This window comes from Tyto alba, unplaced genomic scaffold, assembly GCF_018691265.1.
Source record: "Tyto alba isolate M040663 unplaced genomic scaffold, T.alba_DEE_v4.0 Super-Scaffold_33, whole genome shotgun sequence".
Classification (NCBI taxonomy): domain Eukaryota; kingdom Metazoa; phylum Chordata; class Aves; order Strigiformes; family Tytonidae; genus Tyto; species Tyto alba.
In genome coordinates, this window is record NW_024881308.1 from 11166643 (window position 1) to 11189722 (window position 23080).

At 37.0% G+C, this 23080-nt stretch overlaps 2 protein-coding genes across 3 annotated transcripts in view; one reads left to right on the forward strand and one right to left on the reverse strand.

Moving 5' to 3' along the window:
- Nucleotides 1–426: 426 nt before the first annotated feature.
- Nucleotides 427–23080, forward strand: part of RTF2 (replication termination factor 2) — a 29702-nt gene continuing 7048 nt past the window's right edge. Inside the window, exons 1-6 of the mRNA XM_032993606.2 lie at nt 427–563; nt 1685–1779; nt 1879–1972; nt 2167–2306; nt 3613–3691; nt 21592–21705. Of these exons, the coding sequence (XP_032849497.1) occupies nt 495–563; nt 1685–1779; nt 1879–1972; nt 2167–2306; nt 3613–3691; nt 21592–21705 (591 nt within the window). The 5' untranslated portion in view covers nt 427–494. The remainder of the gene's footprint in view (nt 564–1684; nt 1780–1878; nt 1973–2166; nt 2307–3612; nt 3692–21591; nt 21706–23080) is intronic.
- On the reverse strand, nt 10209–17394 carry LOC104365660 (beta-1,3-galactosyl-O-glycosyl-glycoprotein beta-1,6-N-acetylglucosaminyltransferase 7). 2 transcript variants are annotated; one of them, XM_009972488.3, is made up of 5 exons: nt 16979–17394; nt 14351–14476; nt 11949–12980; nt 11377–11472; nt 10209–10593 (listed from the first exon to the last, which is right to left on the reverse strand). In XM_009972488.3, exons 3-5 carry the CDS (start codon nt 12922–12924, stop codon nt 10367–10369), a joined length of 1299 nt encoding a protein of 432 aa, XP_009970790.1. In that variant the 5' UTR covers nt 12925–12980; nt 14351–14476; nt 16979–17394; the 3' UTR covers nt 10209–10366. The 2 variants fall into 2 exon arrangements, with proteins under 2 accessions (XP_009970790.1, XP_032849495.1); XM_032993604.2 differs by lacking the exon at nt 14351–14476.

Here is a 23080-nt window from a genome sequence, read left to right on the forward strand (position 1 = left end):
CGCCGCCTCCTGCCTCAGCTGCTCGGGGAAGGGCGGGAGGCGTCGCCTCCGCGGGGGACAGCCCGCGGCCCAGACTCTGCCAACCCGGGAACACCTCCTTTGGCCATAAATCCCTCCAAAGTGGGTGTCCTGTCGGGGGGGGTGCTCACATAATAAAAGAGGAGGTCGGGTGGAGGTGCACCGGGGCCGGGGGCGGTGCAGGGGAGGGGAGGTACCGGCTGCCCCCCGCTCCCCCCCACACGCACACACCCGCCGCCGGAAGGGGGCGCTGCGGAGCCGCCTGCGCTCAGTGGTACGTTCCGCGCCCCTCCGGCACCGGCCCGATGGATGCGCCCGCTTCGCCCCGCCCAAGGGTTGTAGCCACGCCCCCAGCCCTGTGGTTGCTAGGGAGCAGCTATGACGCGCGAGGGCGCCGCCGGAAGTGCTTCCTGACCCCGGAGTCGCGTAACCCGCGACGGCAGCGGACCCGGAAGCGCAGCGCGGAGGGGAGAGAGATGGGGTGCGATGGCGGCACCATCCCCAAGCGGCACGAGCTGGTGAAGGGGCCCCGCAAAGTCGAGAAGGTCGGAGGGGGCGGCGGGAGGCTCGGCCGCGGGCTGGGGGACCGGCTTTGGGAGCCTGGGCCCCCCGCCCCGTGAGGCCGCGGCCCGGCGGGAGGCACCGAGGGAGGGACGCGCGCGGGGAGGCCCGACGGAGGGAGGGAGGCCGGCCCCACGGGGGTCTGGGTCGTGATGCCCGTCCCCGAGCGCCTGAGAGCCGGGCACGGGGTGACTGTATCTGTGGCGCTGGTGGCAGCTACAGGGGAGGTGCCTTTGCCTTCTGGAGGGCTTCTTGGACATAAGTCGTTCTCCTGAACGCGTGAGGTGTGGGGGCTCCTTCACCTCGGGATAAGGTGTCTGCCCGCAACGCTTTTCGTGGGTTGTTTTAGTAGGGTGACCAAACAGTGGTCCGTTTCTGCGTTCCATCTGCTTGCATTCTGGATGTTGCTTGGGCTCTCTTTTTAGGATGTTTTAGGGTAATGGATGTACAGTGGCATCCCACGTGTGGATAGGTGGATGAAGGTTGGGAAAAATCTCATGGAAATTGGCAGGAAACTTAAGCAAATTACACTTGCTGATGTAAAATAAGTAAATAAAATCATTTTCTTCTCCACATCTGACTATCAAAGTAATTGCAAATCTCAGCCTTTCTTTTATAGCCTAATGTGTCATAAAATTAATGTTTTTAGACTGGAAGTTCAGACAGCATCCTGTTATCCCCAGATTTGCTTTTCTTGTTATCTTGTTCGTTACAGGGAGTGGAACTGGTAGTTGACCCAGGCAGGGGTGAGATGTAGAGCCAGAGAGGAGAGGTTCATGGAGAACATATAAAGAGAAAAAAAAAAAAAAAGAATAAAGAATGGATGGGCACAGGTGGAAGTGGCAAAAACTAAGAAAACTGAGTTAGAGATGGGAAGGCAGGTCCCATGTCCAGTGATGTAGAAATCTGTTCAATAGATAGAGATAGACCCTGGAAAACTGGTCATGAATTTTGCTAAAAGGTTTTGCTAAAGTGGGTGTGATGCAGAAAGTAGGTTTGGTAAGATATCTGGGGATTTGATTAATGTTCAAGGATTACTTTATTTTATGTTTAAATAATTTGTAAATATAAAAGCTATTTTTAAATGAGTATTTTTTTTCTTCAGGTTGACAGAAATGCTGAGTTGGTGGCAAGATGGTACTACTGTGCTCTGAGTCAAGAGAAGTTGTGTCGGCCAATTGTGGCCTGTGAATTAGGCAGGTATGAATACTCCCACATAGACCACTATGTTAAAAGGTACTAATGTATAAAAGAATGTTACGAGAATCAAAGATGGCTACTAAAAATTTTATGTTACAGGTTGTACAATAAAGATGCCATCATTGAATTTTTGCTGGACAAGTCAGCTGATAAAACTCCCATGGAAGCTGCATCACATATCAAGAGCATTAAGGTAACTAGGTTGTGTCTAATGTTAAAAAGTGCCATGAAAGTTAAAACATGTTACAAAACCTCAATTGACTTCTGCTCTCAGTATATACTAAAAATGTTAAAAATAATAAACCACAGTGAAAAAAATATTAGGGAATGTTGTGTGGATCAAAAATCATTAGTAAACAGCTTCAGGCTTGCATTTTTATTTTGCAGAACGTAACAGAACTAAACCTTGCAGATAATCCAGCTTGGAGTGGTGATAAAGAGAGTATAAAAGGTGACAAATATGATGACCTCCAGTCTGCACGTTTTATATGCCCTGTGGTGGGACTGGAAATGAATGGAAGACATAGGTCAGTATGTTTCTGGATTTTGTTTTTTGAAGTGAGTACTATGCTAAACTGAACATAGAGCAGGTAAAAATGTTTGAATCAATGGTGTTGCAATTCATGTGCTTACTCAAGCTTTTGTGCGGAACATTTGTCCTGTCAGAAGGAGGGAGTTCGGGAGGCTACTAAGTGTCCTTTCATTTCATGGTTCAAGAGGAAAGATAAAAAGTTAATCCTTTCCTAAATGAATTTATAGCTATAATAAAGGAGGAGAGGGCAATGTTTGCAGAGAAAAGTGACTAAAAATTGTTTGGGTGCTAAACCATGGGAGTTTGATATGGGTAAGCAGAGGGAGATTGAATTAGACCTCCCTTTGTATCACGTCAAACAATTCTACCTCTCCCTGTGTTAGGATCAGAATTGAGTTGGATTGTATGTCTGTTCTAATCCTGCAATAGTATCTGTATTTATTGGGCTGAGGAAGGACATTTCTTTTCATTCTGGTTTGAGCAAATTAGCAATTTCTTTTTCTGTACATGTTAACCATGATGAGTGAGAAGAGGCCGGGTTCACAGCTTGATAGTTGCAAAGTATTTCTTCCTCCAGAGAGTGATTAGCCAGGAGATGCTCAGGTGGAATTAAAGAGAGAACCTGAAAAGTAAATCCATTTTTACTAGAGCCACCTTAGTATTTTTTAATTCAGTTGAGGGTGATAGAGAGGAAGGGTTTAACAGTGGCTCTCAGGAAAGGGAGATCACATGAACCACATGCATAATTGCTTCACATAGTCTTGCAAGAATCTGCCCTGTGGACAGCAGAGACAAGGGAGACCAGACCCTGGCTAGCAACACGTTACAGCTTTGCTGGAGAGCTTGAGCCAGAGTAAAGTGAAACCAGTGAGCTTGGTGGAAGACGGAACCATTCAAATAATATAACTTTGTACAAAAACAGATTGTGGTGGTGATTCCAGAGAAGCCTGTGTAGACCTATAGCAGATGTACAAAAACATCTCAAGAGCTTCTGTTTTGCTCAGGTCCCCTTGAAACATTGTCAAAAACCTATCCTGAATTATACGGAGAACGAAGTAACGAGATATACATTGTGGTTTAGTGTACCCAATATTTTTCATTCAATTCTTACGTTGTACAAATTAATGTGTCTACTTAAAGGTGCTGATATCTTGCTTAGCTTCAAGAATTATAAAGAGAAAGTTAGCTGTGCCCTGCTAGCCCATGGCAGTGTTGCTTCTGTGTTAAATCAGAACTGCAAATATATCCTTTAGACACAGGGTTTCTTAAAAATGATTGTATGTCTTGTCTTTTCTGTTAAGGTTTTGCTTCTTGAGAAACTGTGGCTGTGTGTTCTCTGAACGTGCTCTCAAAGAAATTAAATCAGAAGTTTGTCACAAGGTGAGTTTTTCTTCAGCTTTAGTAGCAGTGGGGTCATATATGACCTCCACAGATAGATATAGGTACATCCCTGTGTGTATATATATACAATTGCATTCACATCCACTATCGTGAAGTGGTTTTTAATCCAAATGTGCAGATTGAAATGGAACTTGTAGAAGTTATGTTTTATGATGGCCTGAAGTATTTCTATATGGCCTATTTTAATAAAAATGTGTTTCTAAGTAGTTGTAAAAATGAACATTTTTGTTCTCAGAGACAATTTGATTTTTGCAGTAACTACTTTAGAAATTTCGTTTTATTCAAATATTTAGTTATTAAAAAGGGTGATTGTTTTTGGTTTGGGCTTTTGAGGTTTTGGTTTCGTTGGGGTTTTTTTCTTGATTGCATGTTGTTTATGTTTCCTCAGTGCCCACTTTATGTGTTTGAACTGATTACGTTTTCAGGTTAAGTTTTGATCACTGTATTTTTAAAGGACATTTACTGTTGTCTTTTTGGGCAACTCTTCATAGAATTTTCAGCAATTACATGAATTATTGTACAAAATACTGACTGCATTTCATTTTACAGACCTGGTTTGAGCTCATTATATCAGTCTCTTTGTAGCTAGGGGCAATGATAAAAGTTGCACATGCTCTTATTTTTCCTATCACTACTTTTATTATCAGTGATATTTGTGGCGATAGTTGCCACATTTAGACAGGGTTATGTTTCAGCAAACACCCTGATATTTGATAAAACATACTGTATATTTGTATTAAACAAGATCTGTAAAGGAAAAACTTTCTTGGTAAGTTGTTGCAGCTGATGTGGAATATTGTTTCTTAGGTTTAGTGTCGTTTTGCTGCATTCAGTGCTAATTTTGTTCTATAAAATACTGCTTCAGTCCTAATGGCTCTGCTTTCCTGTTGGCAGATACTAATTTATTTTTAATGAAGTTTTTTGTTTGCGTCTAAATTTTTGTTGATAGATGGATGTAACTTGATAATTAAGTGCAGGAATGAGATGTTTTGTCCATGGTTTGACCAGTCTCATAATCTTATAAAAACTAAATGAATCCTACTTTTTCTGGATTTTTTTATTAATCAGTATTTATCATAGCCTCATATTTACATGCAACTGTTTTCACATACATCTGAATTCTTCACGATATTCAGAAGGATGCTTCTAGAAATAATGAAGTGAATATAATATAATCTAGTCTGTCATCTTTTCGTTGTTGGATTTTAGTGCACAAAGACAATGGTAACCAGCTGGGAGGACGTGTTTTAGTCCACATGTCATTTGATTAAGGTGAAAGAGCGATTGGGTATATTTTTGGTTATATACTGATCATGTTCTCATTCTATATTCAGAATCAAGAAGGGGACCAGAGCTCTTCTAAATAAGATCATAGAGAACTGGTTGCCATGCTTTCTGGTAGCTAACAGTTTGTTTATATCCAGAGCATTAATTAGCAGCATTCCCCCAGCACATTCTGTCTTTATGCAGCAATGGCACATATAGTAAAATGAACTAGAACTAATGAAGGAAGAATAAAATTGTGTTGTGTATTGTACATATGCTATGATTAGAAATTGTTTATTAATAAATAGAATCCTCTTATGGTACGCATTATTTCAAAATGCAAAAAATTTTCTGAAGTACAGAATGTTTGAATGTTGTGGATTGCAATACGTATGTTTCTACTGGTACTAACTGCTGCATTTTAAGAATTAAAATATGCTTTTTGAACCTAAATCCAACTGATGGGATCCAAGTGGGCCACAGCATTTTTTTTTTTCATGGCATTGCCACCTTCTGTCTGCCAGTATGTGCCCAGATGCCCAACCCTGTGTGCCCCTGCCACATCTGTGCAGGGGCATTGTAATGTGACTTTGGAGAATGACATGATGAGAGTAGTTAAAAAAGAATAATCCTGTATTTACTTGTTTACACTGTGTATTTAGTCTCTCTTTTCAGCTAGAAGAAACTGTGTTTCCACTTCATCCCAGGGAACTAGGTTTATGGCACAGATGTAAACTGGAGAAGTGTCCATCTAGGAGCTGTGTGGCAGTTCTCTTTTCCCCTACTGTGAAATTCAAGAAAGCTCTTTCAAAACAAGCTATTCTTATCCATTAATTTTGCCTGTGAGCCTACAGAGCATTCTTGATAGTCTGCTAAATTGTAAACAGCAGCAGTTTCCCAAAGGATTTTGTCAAACAGATGCTGTAATGATGCAGTGAAAACATTCACCAGAGAGTAGATACCCAGCAGACCAAACAACAGTTCTGCAGTCCTCACTTTCATGCTCATATACTTTAAACTAGATCATCTGAACTAGATAATGAATGTGTATTTACATGCTACAAGATGCATATCACAAAATGTTGTGCTTCATGAAACTGTAGGAAATTACTCTGCTGTGCTCAGAGCAGAGGTTTGCTTCCTTTCCAGGCCTTCTAGCATGGCTCATGGGAGTGCTTACCACTTAGTGGTAAGTCCCACAGACAGTTGCCTCACTGCTCAGTTTTCTTCTCAGGTTTTTCTGTGGCAGCTCATACAATAAATAGAGCAGCTTGCCCAATGATATGCAGATCATGAAATAAGTGTTTTGGAAAAAAACAAATGCATATGCAGATTTTGTCTAATTTGGGGAAATGGAGAACACAGAGATGAGGAATTCAGCGTTCCTTGGTTTATCTCAACAGTGTTTGCTGTAGTACTAGATTCAAAAGGCTTTATGGAGTCTATGTACAGGGAGGAGGAAGCAAAATGTATTTTGCTTCAATAGAAACTTTACATGAAGAGCTGACAATATTAAACACACGTATTTATATGCTTTTACTAAAATTGTTAAAAAGACTGTATTGGTGCTAGGGAAGGGCACAAGAATGTGAGAGGAAACTGTCATGGATGGAGGACTAGTAAGGCAACTGTAAAGTGACTTACCTCAGAAGTAAAATGTTGTTTCTTGCTTCACATCTTAAGTAGCAGTACACTGAAGGATGCAAGTTAAAAAATAACATTAAAATGTGAAAACTCTTAAGGCAAACAGTCAGACACTGTAGCAGTGTTGAGAGAGAGAGAGAGAGAGAGATTGTCTCTTACTGCCTGAATGGTAAATGCTTTGAACTGTCTTGCCAAAATATAAAACTCCCTGGCCAAAGATGTTTTTTGAAAGAGCAATGAGAATTATTAAGTGGTGGTTTATGATGGAGAGCAGGCTTGTTAGATGAAGTGCTTGGGACAAATTTTGAATATTCTAACTATTTAGACTGAAAAGAATTGAAAACCAGCTTTGTCTAAAAGAGAGCAATTTAGGAATACAAATAAAACTTACAGTACCTTTTTACACTAAAGTGCATTTGTTTGAGCCATATTTTTGAGGTTTTATAAACTGAGAAGAGAAAATTTAAACTATCAGTACTAAGCCACATGCTAAAATGTTCAGGATAGGACTCAAATCAGCAGGAAAAGAAACAACTTTGCTTTCGGTTAATGAGGTTTGGTGATTTGTGTTCTGTAGCAGAAGCCCTGAAGATCTGGAGGTTTCTGCTGCCTTCTGCTTCCTGTTCTTCAGGAAGAATTATATGTGACATGGAAATTGTCAATTTAAAATTTGCACTTTTGAATAGGATGTTCTTGCCCATTGTTATGTTTGATTCTTCAACAGACAACTAAAATTAAAAGAACAAACAAGACTGTTTCTACTCACTCTTCTTGTATTTGATGGGATCTTGAAGATTGTAAATTAGTGCTAATCTGTGTTGGTCAGTAGATTTCGGTGGGGCCCAAAGTGATTAAGTGTTTTGAAGCTTCTGTTCTGGCTTCCCGATTCTTGCATGAGCAATCTTTGGTGCCTACTTGTTCGGAAGTCTGATAAAGATGATACTTTTCAAAATGATGGAATAAAATAGTTGCCTAGCAGTGTATAGGATCTCTTTAACCTCACTTTTGGGGGATTGGAGAAGGCACCATTACCAATTTTTGATGTTGGCTCTCCTGTCTAAGAAGTTACTATTGGTGTAATAGTATGCTAGAGGTAGTTTGGAGATAGAGTAGTGGTTATTGAATCTGTGGCGGAAGTCCTTCTGGGAGTTCAGGTAGTCACTCTGGAAGTTGAGGACAAGATTACATTTTAAAATGTAATTTCTTGTATTCCTTTAAACTTTATTTTGCAGTTGTTTTCAGTCAACAGATTCCAGTACACCCTAGAAATAGTACCTAATTAGTGTAGTCTGCACCATATAAAACACTTAATCAAATGTTTAACTTAGATATAGAGCTATTGAACAAGTGCCTCAGGCTTTTTGAAACAGAAATTATGCATACATCTTTCAGATACAGAGTTAATGTGTATGCAGTGTGTTACAGAGCAAAGTGTGTTCTTGAACAAGGTCACATTGACACTATATGCTCTTAGATCAGCAGTCACCAAAAGCTGGTAAACTGGTTGCTGAGACCTAAAAGTTGTGCTCAATCTACTCAAAACATGATAATGCATACAGAATTTAACAAATGCTTTTTATGTATGTTTAAATGCTCTCAGGCTTTTTATTACTTATTTTTTTACCATTGTTAGAAGTAAAAAAAAAAAAGTCAAGAATATAATGTGGTTATGGTCACTCAGAATAATGGCTAGAATACTGTTTCTTAATGATTGAGAATGGGATGATTTAATTACAATTTTCCTGGGAGTTTTATATATGTAACATTTTGTTTAAAATACAAAATCCTTTAAGGAAGGAGGATCACACTTAAATGATTTTCCTGGATTGACATGGGTAAAGTCATACCCAGATTATATTTTAAGAGGGCTTTTTGTGCAAATACTTTTTTTCCCATTTTGACTAGTTCAGTTTCTGTAAAACAAACCGATGTTATATACTGCCTTGCTAATAAATATATTGGTTTAATTCAATTCAGAAATGATACACAACAATTACTCTGTGTGATGGTGTCAAAAAATGAAAGCTAGATACTGGATTTGCTGCAGTGAGGGTAATGAGATATATTCCATTTACGTTTTAAAAAACAACATGGAGTGGATAAGTGCTGGCAGTGCCCTACAGTGGATTGGGCATGGTTAGGAGAGAAATTAATTATGAATTTTGCAATGATTAATACATGCCAGAGACCCATTAGCTTCAGTAATGGTTTTCAGAGGGTCTCTCAACAAGCTCAGTGTGAACATGCTGCATGGCTGCTTTTTTTTTGTTGCTTTTGTCTATGTTTACCTCCATAAAAAAACATCTCCAGCAATATTTAGCCACAAGATAAATCCTTGATTATACATGAAACTGAGTACAGATCTTCAGGTTGAGTCTGTAAGTTTCTGTAAATAAATAGGGACCAGATGTTTTTTCTTTAGGTTAAAGTTCATTTGAAAGAAATTATGTTTCCAAGAAACTTCTGTGGGAAAATGGGCGGTACAGTTTCAGGAACTTGGGAATAAGTTTGTAATAAGAAACTTTCATGTTCTATTGTTGGGTCATTTTGTTGATTCATTTGATTTTTTGGAAAAACACTTAATCTTTAAATCATTTTTCTTATAAAAAATGAGTGATAATTTGGGTGCATATTGAAGCTTAAATCTATATTACTCCTAGACATTTATTTATAATTTGTAGTTACTAAACAAGTGATCTTATAAATTTAAGAGTCCTAAAGAGGAAGGAGCAACTCTTGCCTGGAAAAGGGCTGGATCCTTGTTCTTATTTTATTACTGTTCCCTGGTTTTGCCTGTGGTATGTGTCGAAAGCCACTTCCCTACCATAGACCAACGAGTGCTGCATTTGGTCTGCAAAGGGTTTGGGAAATGAGGTGCTTGTCCTGGTTGCTGCTAGGTGTTATCTCCAACTGCTGCACACTGTTGCAAGGTTCAGGGAAGTTTTGTTTCCCTCGGTCAGATACACTGGGATTGAAAGATAGCTTTTCACTCAGTTTTCCTTTGGTCCCTGGCCTCAAATTTCCCACATGTCCTTGCCCTAAACTCCTGCAGAGACTCAGAAACAGGGACTTAAAGGTAAACATGCATTGTAGGATCTCTACTACTATTACTGGCACAGACACCCTTTTCATTAGGAGCAAAGCCTGAGTTGTGCACGAGTGATGTTGCCATGCTACACGTTGAAATTAGAGATGCAGATGGCCATGGGGGAAAAAAAAAAAAAAAAAAAAAAAACAACCAAACAAACCGATAAAATGGACTGTATCTGAAACTGGGTTTCACTTGCTTATCTACAAGCTCTGAAATTTTAGGGTGAACCTCATTATTCAATATAATCTATTTCATAAGACAGCAGACATGACTTTAACTCGTGCTCTTCGTATTTTATCTTTGTTCAATCATTGCTTCCATTTTATTATTTTCATACCAGTCAGTACTTTTTTTGGCTGCAGATATGAGTATGTATTTTTCCAGTTAACTAAGTCACTTAAAGGGTTATGAACTTCCCCCTTATCTTTAGTAAGTTATAGGTTTAAATGTGTAATTTTCTTTGAGAATTAACCCATTAGCAGTTGTTGCTCTTTATTTTACTGTAATAAATAAAAACTGTTTATTTCACTGGCAGACTGGTAGTACAGTATTGTGCTTACCCTCATGCTGTAATGCACAGAGTGAAGTCTATAGCTAGAAATGTTAATGGCTTCCATCAGTATTTTGACCATTTGTTTAGATGTTAGTTAAGCTCAAATATTCAGCTTCATGTTGAAGTAGTTATCTTCCTGAAAACGCCAGTGGTCTTCAATTGGGACTTCTGCCTGGTGCAGTACTTTGAGCCTGTAGCGTCTCTCTAGGCAGTCCATAACAAGTGGATATGTTGCAGGCTCAAATTTGTTGGCAAACAAATGAGGTGACTCAATAATCCACTGCAAATCCCCTAGTCCATAGACACAAATGTCTCTGATGTAATGACCTGCAAAGACAAATTGAAGGTATCTGAAAACAGCAGAAAGCTGAGCTGGCTAATTTTAAAAAAATTGTTTCATTCTGTAGCGTTACTAATAAAAATTACCTTTTGATTTCACCTAGAGCATCACTGAAATACATCTGGAGGATAATGCTAGATTTTAAACATAGAAGCGAGGATTTTGTTTTTGTAGTTTACACAAATGCATACATGTTGCCTTCAGTTGCTTCATTGATATGATCTGGTTCATATTGTGACTTGTAGTTGGGCATGCTGAAGTTCTGATCTCCTGCTTGTACTTTGGATACCAGTTTAATCAGGCAGTACTTCACACTGCTGAGTTTACACAGTTACATATTTTAATTTTTTTTTGCATGCTTTCCATGTGATCACCATTATTCTCCTTTTTTATTATTGTTCAAATTGGAGAGATTTAACCCAGTGTTGATTAAAGTATCTGACGAACATGCTTGTCAAGTAATGCCCCCCCGCCACTCTTCACTGAAAACTGATCACTGAAGTTAATGCATTGGTAATGAGAGGTTGAAAGAACAGTTGTCAGTGTATGGATACTGTGATGATCTTTGCAAGAATATATCAGAAGATTTTTAGATGGGATACAGAGGAGTAATTTAGTAGGGTGGCTTTCTGTTTTATTTGATGCTTCCAAAATAAAATATATTTGACCACTGAGGCACAATTAATAGCTAGTTTAAAGTATCATACATAATTTGCAATGAATGCTAGTCAGTGAATCAAATTGGAGTTCATGTTCAAAATTCACATTACCCTTGCAGCCTTTGTGTATGGTTCCATCTTGATCTTTCCATTTAATGGCTCGTATGTTTCCTTCCCAGTCAGCATTGGGTGTAGCCCCTGGAGCATCTTTAAAAACATAAGTAGAAAGAAGTCTTATCAGAACCTTATTACAGGAAAAATTTTCACTGCTGAAGGCTTTTTAAATGTAGCCACATTAAGTATTTATTTACAGATATTTACATCATAAGAACAGACATCATTCTCAGTTTTATTGCTTTTTTTTATTCCTTGAGAGCATGAGCTTTCTTTCATGTAGCAAAAAAAAATTACTCTTTTAATTTAATCACCATTTTTCTGGCCTTGTAGCTAGTGGTCTGTACTGTAAGTAGTACTTTTCTGGGACCAAGCTTTTCTTTCTCAGCCATCAGGAGATGTGACTTTTTGAAAGGGCAACATCAAGGCTGAAGAAATTTCCATATTTATGCAATGCAACTCAAATGGTATTTTTAGGCTCTGAATTGGAAATCACTAGATCTCCATGCCATACTTTGCAATGCTGTTGGTCAAGGGCTTATTCATAGTAGAAATAACATACATCTTACCATTTAAACGGTTCAGTGTGACCCAGTAGTGTTCATCCGGACTGTACGTGTCTCTTGACCATTCAAGCAAATCTTTTGCACGTGCATCAGTCAATGTAAACTCTACAAATTCTTTAGTAAGTATGTAATAGGCACTACCAAAATATATTGTCAAATTATATGGAGGTTTAGCTTTTATATTCTTTGTTGGATACACGTAAGACATTCCAGAATGTGCATATTCTCTGTAACTAACCTGTGTCCTGTGTTTCATATGGAGTGGTTGGACTACCCCAGGAGTCATATTTTTACCATTCCATTTACTTTTGATGTATTGGATAATATCTTTGTTTGTTTTAATGGGATAATCTTGACCACATAGATTAATAACATAATTCCACTGAATTTTGGAATGAACTAGATCTCTCATGCAATTAATATCAGCTTGTAATCTTGAAAATCCTGCATAAACAACATTTTCTCTTTTTGATGAAATAAAAATATTTTCAAAGCAATTAACGATGTTTTGTACAGCAGCTTTATAATCTTTCGGTGACTTTTCATCAACATGTATGCAGTAAATATTCTGAGGCATATAAATAGCTCTTAGCAGCTTTACAAACATTTCTAGCTCCTTGTGAATTGTGATAATGTATGCCAATGAGAAATTTCCTTCTTCATCTGACAGTGGTCTTGTGATAAAATGCAGAGTCTTCAAAACCGTGGAGCAGTTGCATGAAGTCTGAATGCAGCTGAGTGTTTTAGGTTGGTAGGTATTCTGACAAAAGTTTCCAATTTTAAAGGCAGCAGTTTTCCCCACAAAAAGAGCTGAGCAAAGTTCATCTGGGTAAAAACCACACTCTATTATATTTTCATTAAATTTCTGTTCATTTGGCTCTTCAGAAAGCGTCTCCTTTAGGTAGATCAAAGTGTAGATGAACATACAGATGGCAATGCACACTAAAAATCCCGATCTAGTTGCATCAAGTGGGTTCATCTTTTATTTTCCAGATACTGTCATCTCATCATAGTTTAATTAAGCATTCAGATTATCTGAAAGGAAAAAGAGACAGGGAGGCAACCTTTTTTACTTTTTTTTTAATAGGTGACATGCTAGTGATGCATTTATAAATGTTGAGTACTCTCTTTCCAGTTTCTAGGAGGAACTCCATGTGTGCCCATGCTCATGCTGCAGTGTACTTAGCCACTGAAAGTGGTACTTGCAGAGCCACAAAGCAGGCTTTCCACAACAAACAAAATTATCCGAAGAGCCCAAAATGGCTTTGTACACTTCATTGCTTTGAGCAAGAGGGGGCCTAGCCCATCGAATAGAAGTTTCTTCTACTTTGAGGCAATGTACGTGTCAGTAAGGGGTCTGGTGCCATACGTTGGTCAAGGTCTAGCTTTGGAATAGGAAAGGGGTGAGCACTGTGTGCTAAGGGACAGCTGCTGCTGAGATTTTCTAAAACCCTGGGAAACCTTAACTTCTGCCAGAGGACCGGACTTCAGTAAATTAAATCACCAGAAAAATTATTAAATGAGCAAAAGGAAGAGACTAAAACATAATCCACAAAATACACCGTTTTTTATCCTTTTAAAGTCAGCAAATGTTTCTAAGTCTGAGAGATTTTTTTTTTTTTTTCCTCTCTGACATCTTTGTGTTAGTGCTTTGGAAAACAGAACATGCGGACAACACTCATTTCTTATTTTTAGCATATGTGCACATCCTGAGATAAGTACACTACTGCCAGTATTAGGATTCAGAGATAACCGTGTAATTTACATCAGTACTGGCACAGGAGTTTAATTTTTTTTCTTATGTATACCCTGTTGAAAAGCCAGAAGAATGAGAGTGCAGCAGTCCTGAATCCCACAGCAATTACATTAAGTCTTTATGCGTGAAACATATGGTATATAACTTCCTAGAGAAAATACTGGGTGTGGGGGAAGGGTCCATCAACTGCCATTAAGCTTAATAGTTAAATTAGGACAGGTTTTATTTTACAGAGGATTAATTTTTCTCTTAGAAAATTAATTTGTTTTTAACAAAATTTGTATTTCACCTGTAAATAGTTCATGCTTTGCAGCTGTCAACATCACAACATGTTTGCATTTAGATAGGAACAGAGAACAAGCATATTTTTGTAACGGTAGTTTCTTTGTAGGAATGCTATTGTGGTTAGAAGGCTCTAGGTTTTCATTAGAAAGAAGTGGAGAATATTTTTTTTAATGAAAACTCATATATGTGCCTTAGAAGCTTGAAAATAAAGACAGCATTATAGTTAAAGTAGAAATGAGGCATAGAATTTAAAAAGCATTAAGAATACAGAATTTGAACCAAGAGAATGGACACTCTATATTACCACAATTTAAAAATCTTATTAGGCTGTTGGAAAAGAATGTATTTATCTTACTGTCCTTACTGGTATGCACTGGATTTCATTCTGGAAGAATGCCTCTTTTCCACTTAGCATTCCAAAAAGTGGAGTTGTATGTTAGGTGGAGGGTTCATCCATTTTGCTTGTGTTCTGTCAGCAGTGTTCTTCAGTCTGCATTGAATGCATAGGCCAAAGAAAAACATTAAGAAATCAGGTCCCAGAAGAGTATTTTTTCTTCACAGCTCCTGAGGGATACTTTTACTGGGTAAACAAGCTTGATGTGAGTCTTTCATCCATTTGAATGAAAAACTTCAGCAAATCAAATCCACATCAACCTTTCAGTGTTGTGCAAAAAGGAGGAGAAAAGGAACACCGCTGAAAGGTGAAAGCCAGGATTTTTGCACTGAAAAAGAAATATGCCAGTGCTGTAGCCTGCTACCAGGGCTGAGAATAGATTTGCATAAGGGCCATTATGAGCCCAGTGGCAGAAGCTAGGGAGAGGGAGTGTCTGTTAGGGAAGCACTAATTTTTGTGGCTCTAAAGTCAGAAAAACTTTTATTCTGAGTGAATAATTACAAGAGGAGCATTGAGGTTGTTCTGAATCAGTGAATGCGATGAGATCTCTATGGTATGTAACAGGGAAGGGTCATTCTGGACATAAGAATTACACTGAAGACACTGGGCAGCTATAGAAATATTTGGGACTTTATACCTGCTTAGAATAGAGAACATCTGTACAAAATGAGTGTGCTTGTTGGGTTTTTCCCTCAAATACATCTTTGTGAACAGGTTGCAAAGAATAGTTCACTAGGGAACCAAGTTATTACATGTTTGTTTCATATACTTACATTTTTATTACCCTTCAAATAATAGCTTCCAGGGCTGTTTCAGGTTAAGTATTTACTATGGATTTTTCCTATTGAACTGTGTGGCATCTAGAAGCTATATTTTATATGATAGCATAAAAGTACACAAACACCCCATTATCAGGTAAGATAAAACATTTCCTTCTCCCCTGTTGATGTGTTTCTGGGGAATGACTAAATGATGAAGCCTTGTCTAGAAGAAGAGAATTTGACATCATTCAGCCTCGGGGTATATTATAGAATGAAAGCATTGACTTTTGGTTAGTGTTTTACCAGATTTAGAGCTAGAATTGCAGCTGTTAGTCCCATCCGGTATGAAATTTGCCACGTAGAAGAATCCTCTATTCTCTATGCAATTATCTGCTGCCAAAGACTATGCTATCATAGTCTCTTCTGCCCTTGAAGAGCAGGATGTCATACTGTTGAGAAGATCCACTGTCCAGGCATACCCCAGTCTGTAACTATCTTGGCTTTTGGTTTTATGATGCAAGAGTGCCATTACAGGTATTTATTGTTACCAGAATGTCTCTCTGGAACTCAACCTTTTCTATGGGTAGGTTTTCTAAATTTGGAGGATGAAGTTGTCTTAATTTTTAGAAGTGCTGAAAGTAGTGTTTGACATTCTTCAAAAAACATCCTGTTTGCAGGGATTTTCAAGCACCTTTGTGGCTTCTTTTATGGATATTACTTAACAGAAAATTGTTGTTGTAAGCCTGGGCTCCTCCATCTTAATTAAAAAGGTAAACTTGAGAAAAATTGAATTGTGTTTATTCCTGAAAATAAGCTTGTGAAATACCATCTCAGTTCATGAAGACCCCATTAGCTATATACTTTGCTGTGCATTTCATAGTAACAACTCATTTTACAATTCACTGTTCTTTCCTTCTGTGAGGTTTTGGAATGCATCATTGCACCTCTGAATATTCTATTTTGTCTGTGCTCTTTGTATTTGCTTAATATTAAAGTTTAGATAAAATGTACTGTATTTTGTATGACTTCATAAATCAGTGAGACAAATGACTAGAGTACTTCATATTCTAATAAAATGGTTAAAAGGCATTAATTCCTTATTTTCAAATCTTATGTCTGTTTTTTGTCTGAAAGGTGTTTATGCAGGCATTAGTATAGACATTCTATAAACAAGTGAATACTAATTCAGTCTTTTAAAAACTTAATATTAAAATCGGCACTTTTAACTGCATTTTACTTTGCTTTGCTTTTTCCTTAAGCCTGGGTAAGTATGCTGATTCTGCTTCTGTGTTGACACACATAAAGTAAAAGAAAACAATCTTCATCAAACCCAGTTAATACTGCCTTAGAAATTTTAAGTCATTCTTACTTTAAAATATTGCATTGGCATTTGTTGATACATATTCAACAATTTTTTGGAAATTTAGCTGTTCATATTTGCTATTTTTTCTGTTTTCCTGTTATGTTGTTTTCCTTGTGTATTTGACCTCGTAACAATTTACAACAAATACTATGAAAGCTATTTAAATCCTTAAGTTATAGGGCTATAAAAAAATTAAGTTGCTTGCAACAGAGCATAACACATATTCTTAAGTATTGTAATTTTTATAATAAAAACAACAGTAGTAGTAATGACCTCCATTCTACTGTACATCAGTAACAAGGTAAAAAAGAAAAAAAACATTAACCTTATTGCAGATTTGAGTATTTTTTTAAGGTAAATGGTCTTTCCGAAGTTAAAATATTTTGTCACTTTACAAAAATGAAAACATGTTGTGCTTTAATAAAGGAAAAGCAAAAACCTGAGAATCCTACAATCTAATTTATTCAGTCTTACCTTGTACAAAATTAGCCAGGAGACGGCGGCATAATAAAAATAAATAGAGAGTCCCATTGTCCTTCAGCCGTATTCAGTCAGCATTCTTCATTCTGTTGCTAGTGTGGAGATCTTGTGTAAGTGAAAGGGGTTAAACATTAACGTGAATGTTTTCATTTAAGACTTCATCTGACTTCCCGCAATGCTTAGCATATTTATCCTGCAGTAATGCTGTTTGGCTTCAGAAATGTCCTCTGCTTCACAATAATGAGAGAAAACTTGAGCTTTTCCAAATTCTGTTCCCACTCTTTCTGAGACAGCCTTTAAAGGACTGAAATCAGACTTTCAAATATGTAGAGTACATTGCTGATTATAAATAGTATTGCTTTACCTCAGAGGCTTTAACCTCTGCACTGCTAAGGGAGCATGCTGGATGATGAGAACTGGAAAGGAAACTAACCCTCTCCTCCTCCTTCAATTCTTAACTGTTTGCCTGCTGAAACTTTCCAATTTGCAGCAAATAAATATAGCAAAGAATTGCCTCTGGTCATTTCTAGTAGCTGGAAATTTTAAAGAGAGTAAATTAAATATCTCCTTCCAAAACTGAATATTTACTGTGTTACTACTTTTATAAAGGTTCTTGGGTGTTTTAATAAATGGAAAGTTAGCATCTTAAATTTACTGGAATTAGGAAGCTTTGGGGTTCAAAAAATGAGTAAGAAGGCTGGTGTATTTTGGACATGTTTGGATAAAAATAGTATGTTGGTCTGAAATACATAGAAAATCTCAAATTAAATTAAGGCACAGATGCAGGTATGGCAGATACAAAATTATCGCTGACTTTAAGGGAAGCTCTGTAAATAGAGGCTTCTGCTTGGACAGTATTTTTGTAGTAGACACTACAACTTCTGAGTGAAAGTTCACATTCTGTGAAGTAGTATGTAGGAGACTTTTCACTCTTCCCAAGTTAACGTTTACTTTTTGATCCATTGTATATCTGAGTAGGGTGGCAATGTTAAAAATTTTGTTCATCGAATCTTACACTACTGAATAATGAATAAACCTCTGGAAGAGTATCTCTCTTAAAACATGTTTTTAGTTAACTGTTACAAGAGACAATAATCTTTAATATATGAGTTTGTGTGGTTGGTAAATGAACAGTGATATGGTCCTTGGTTGAAGAGGATGTCTGTTTAATCCTCCTTCTAAGTTCTACCCTGTTTGAAGAGGGGCACTCTGGTTGTGGTCATATATGTTCCACAATCCAATGGGAATCACTTTGGAAAAGTATTCATATCTATGAATTTCCTCGTAATGGTCATATTTAGGAGGACTGCAGGAGTTAGGTTACTATTTATAATTTGGAAAAGAGGTTTCAAGTTTCTCATAAGACATTAAACTAACACTGACGTAAACATTTAGATATGAAAACATATTTGCCTGTTGTTTATTTGTATTATGTTAAGGCTGGAGTAGTCATGGATGGAACTACATCTTAGATGCTGTACAAAAAATCACTGTTAAAAGCCATTTATAGTAAGAAATAAGGTACAACCATTGTCTTATATAGCTGAAATTTAAGAAGAAACTGTAAACTTTAGAATTAAGGCAATCACAGTAAACTAAGACTTCATTATTACTAAAAAAAAAAACCCAAACCCTCTTGTATTTTATTCTCCAAGAAAGATAAGAAAATATCCTAACATCTTAAAATGACTTGAAATTTAGAAGGTCTTTATGATTTGAAAAAGTAATTTCACTATTTCTTTTTCTAGTTTAAGTTTAAAATATATTTAGGCCTAAACTACTACATCTTTTACAGCTCATAATACCTTTATTGTTCTTATCATTTTAAGTCTTCAGATTGGTTTTGGTTTTTTGTAAAGTTGCTTTGTGTGTGTGTGTGTGTGTCTATGTGTATGTATGTACACTTGGGATATGTAGGTGTAGGGTATGTAAATTTACAATTATCAGACTTGTTTGATCATACCTGCACACCGTTTAAATAATTCCTTCACACAAGCATGTTAAGCCATTCAGATATAAACAGTTTTAAATATGCTTTTATAATTGGACCCTGAAAGGGCTTTTAGACAAAAATCATGCTGCTTGTCCAGCATCTTCTTCAGTTAATGTCTCACTGTTCTTCAGTTACAGATTGATTCTTGCATTCAGATCTGCAAGCTGCTGTCCTAATGCTTTTGTCCATTCCAGAATAGTTTTCAAGTTCAATCTCATTTAGGAATGTCTTTTATTCAGGGTTCTGCAAAAACATCAAGAAGCTGCAGCAAGTACCTTCATATGTATTTAAAGTCACAATATAAACACAGTACAGCAAGGGAGACCCTGTGATTTCATAAAACAAACATCTGCTCCAGAAGACCTTAATCTGAAGGAACAATAGTTCTGAATTTGCAAGGCTGAAGTTTCTTTCTGCTTTTTATCTCAGCATTTCAAAATTTTTCCCTTTTTTGCATGAAGGGATAGTGAGCTTTTTAAAAAAATCAGACTTAAAGCTGTGCATCCAGTGGTACTAACAATTAAAAAATGTTTGATGCACATGTATGATGCAATAACCGTACCTACTGGAGTTAGTAAAACCTGGGAAGGTGGAGTTGGTTCTGTGCCTATAACTTGCTGTACTTAAAGTATGTTTGGAAGGGTATGGTCTCTGTAATATAATCTGGCTGTTGTCATGGCTAAAAATTATGTTTCAGTGAATGGAAAGAGGACGCTGTATTTTGTTTCCCCATTTCTTCTAAATACTTTTCATTTTACAGCAGTTCCACCTATGTTTTCCAGATGGGAACCTGGATTTGCTTGCTTTTTCAAATTCAACAATTTATTGAAATTAGAGTCCTTTGAAATTAACTTTTACTTGGAAGAAATATCCACTTATTTTTGTATGCTTAACAGAATATGTTTTTTAAAATTATTGCAGAAATTACTTTTTAAATCACTAACCTGTAGGAGGGTGTTGGTCTTTCATGCTGTATTCAGAAAACACTCCACTAAAAATTAATGCACAGGGCTTCTTTAGAATCAAGACAGCTGCCAGTCGCTCCTACCTCAATATGAAGACTGATTGTCCTGGTTTTCTAGACTTCTCACTCCCAAGTGTCTGAGATCATACTGAGCTGGTATTTCTAACACTAGCTCATTGAGTAGCAATGGAAAAATTTGGGCTGCTCACCCATTTCTTGTGTGTGACTTCTTATTCTGCCTGATTTACTTAATATGCATCTCTCTAACCCTTGCTTCTCCTTCGTAATCTCTCTGACCACTTGTGTTCAGATTCATTTTTAAACTGCGTTCATCACTTAAGCAGACTCTAGTCAAAGTACTGTCCTGTAGGTCCTTTAATTTCTTTAATTCCTACTGCAAATACGTCAGTAGCCTTTCTAAACCTTTGTTTAGAAAACAAGAGCAATGACAGAGGCAGGATTATAAATGAATCTTGCAGATTAACAGAAAGGCTCTGGATTTAACAAAATAACAAAAAAAATGGAAATTGAGATCTTAGAAAAGAAAATATCATAGTCAGTGTGCTGGCTTCACCAAATGATTGAAAAAGTACACAGTGAAACATCTGTGTCTTCAACCAGAAAACAAATGTGGAATTACATGAAGCACATTCCATGCATTATCCAGATTAATTTATAAATATACTTTTAAACTTTAGTAAATCAGATGAAGGACAATGAGACGGCAAGTCTGGGTTAGTGAATAATGCTGCTTTTATGACCCCTTTTTATCCCTATAGTAATGTACAAAAAATAAAAACCAAAACATTTTCCTGTCTAGCTGTTGGAGAGAAATTTCCTGATGCTGTCTGTTCTGCATGTAGAGGAATAACACCTTTGGTGGTGTGCCTAGTTAGTGTAAAGGAACTGCTCCTATCAATTGTTTCTTGTATTATTAAGTTGAAAGACAGATTCTAGAGCAGAATGACATAATGCTTCGATCTTAATCAAGTGCATTCATAACTAACAAAAAAAAAAATCAGTACTTTAATGTTTTGGGTTTTAGCTGTGGAGTTCAGAAAAATTAGTAAATTCTAGCTAGGACTACTTTGTTTAATCTAGTCACTGTACATTTTATGCTAGTAAAACAAGGAACCCAAAACAGAAAATATACAATGGGACTTTAAAGAAAAAAAAAAAATTAGTTAAGAGTGTTGTTTATAAGGGACTGACAGTGAAATAAATATGCAACTTCCATAGCCCCGTTGCATGGAGTAGGGCTTTGAAGAAGAACAAAATATTTTAATGTTTCTGAAATTCTTTTAGAATTTGCTGTGCAGATTGATATGGGAAGTGCTTTCAAATGTGGTTATCAAAAGTTCATGATTCACTTGTAAAATGAAAATTTATTCTTTTCATTAAGATGAATGCTGTCAATCAGTATTATGTTGCTCTGTAGTAAAATCAGCTGAGATTTTCCCTTTGACATTTTAAGTGAGAATATGTATTAGACTGTATTAAAACAGAAAGAAAAGATGCAATAGCAAGAGGAAGGATTGGAGAGCTCCTTGGAGAGCTTAAACACGGTATTAATTCTACCAAATGTTTACCAACATAAAGATTTTGAAAAAAACACTACTTCTGTCTTTTTTTTTTTTTTTTCTCTTGAAGTGTGGTGTTCCCTTTCAAGAGGAAGATGTGATTATCATTAATGGAAATAAAGAAGACGTGGAAGTATTGAAGAAAAGGATGGAAGATAGAAGACTTAAAAGTAAATTAGAAAAGGTAATATTTTATACACTGTATAAAACAAAACTGAAAGAATTCTTGTCTGTAATGTAATCTGCTCTTAGATTGCATAGCTTTGTCTGCTAATCTTTATGCAGACAGAAGGATTTACTCAGTAGGCTGTGTTGTACTTCAGTGCTGCTTTTAAATGTAGTGAGATTGTGTGCTATTTTGCTAATAGCATACTGAAGTTGTACGTACTGAAAATTTCTTTTGACTAGCTGGCAGTGCATACTGCTCTGAAAACCACGGAATTCAATACTATGGGTAAAATGGACAGTGTACCAGCTATGCTTTAGGTTTTTCTTAAAAGAAAGAGCTTGTATTATTTAATTCTAGTAATGAGCAGAATCTTTCCTGTATTTCATATGATAGTTTCTGATGGCAGGTTATTAGTTTTTTGATCTCCAAGTATCTTCTACTGGCCACTGTCAGGGACACAATATTGGGATATATAGATTCCTGGTCTCATGCTGTAAGAACATTGTACGGAAACTTTGTCAAAATTTGTGGTTCTTCTAGTCCTGAGTGATCGTTGGTGGTACTAATTCCCACCATATTGTCAAGGTCTTCGCTTTTTTTGCCTTTTTTTTTTGCTTTTTTTCCCTTTTTTTTTTTTTTTTTTTAATCTGACCAGGCAAAATGCCATGGAAATAAAGTCATTGCAGCTCTACTATATACTGTATTGTATACTACTATGTGAAGAAGCAGTAATTCTGTGGTACTGTACTGTCAAATGACAATTCTGCACATGGGACTTTTTTCACAATTGCTATTTTTTTCCAAACTGCCATTGCTATTCTGGAGAATGACAAAGCAAGCAAAAACTTTAGTGTTGAGTCAGTCCAGAGTGCAGACAGATTTAGCTGAATCTCAAGAGCATAAATCATCATTGACACTGAGCAACTGAGACTTTAGATGGAGGTTGATCACCTCACCCCTATTACTGCACTTGATTTTGTCTGCCTGTAGGATTAGATGGTATACAAATGTTTTCCTAGACTGTTTTGAAACAAATACTTGTTTACTTACCAGTAAGCACATGATTTCTTCTCATCATAGGGTCTTTATGCATCAGTGACAATACAGCATCAGTGGGCCAGGGCAATACAATAAAAGGATGGTTATCCATAGAAGTCCTGCTGTTGTGTTTCCTCTCTGATTATATCCTCTGCGCTTAGTGTCCTATAGCTTCTGGCATAAGAGCTATAGAAGTGCTATACTGTAAATCTCATGCTCTTTCTTCAGATGTTTGGGGGGGGAAGAGGTTCAGTACTTTGTAATTAAATGTTTGAAAGAATTGTAGGTAATTTTATGAGTATCTCAGATCTCAGTAGATGAGTCATCAGCCCCAAAAGCGGTGGTTGGTTGC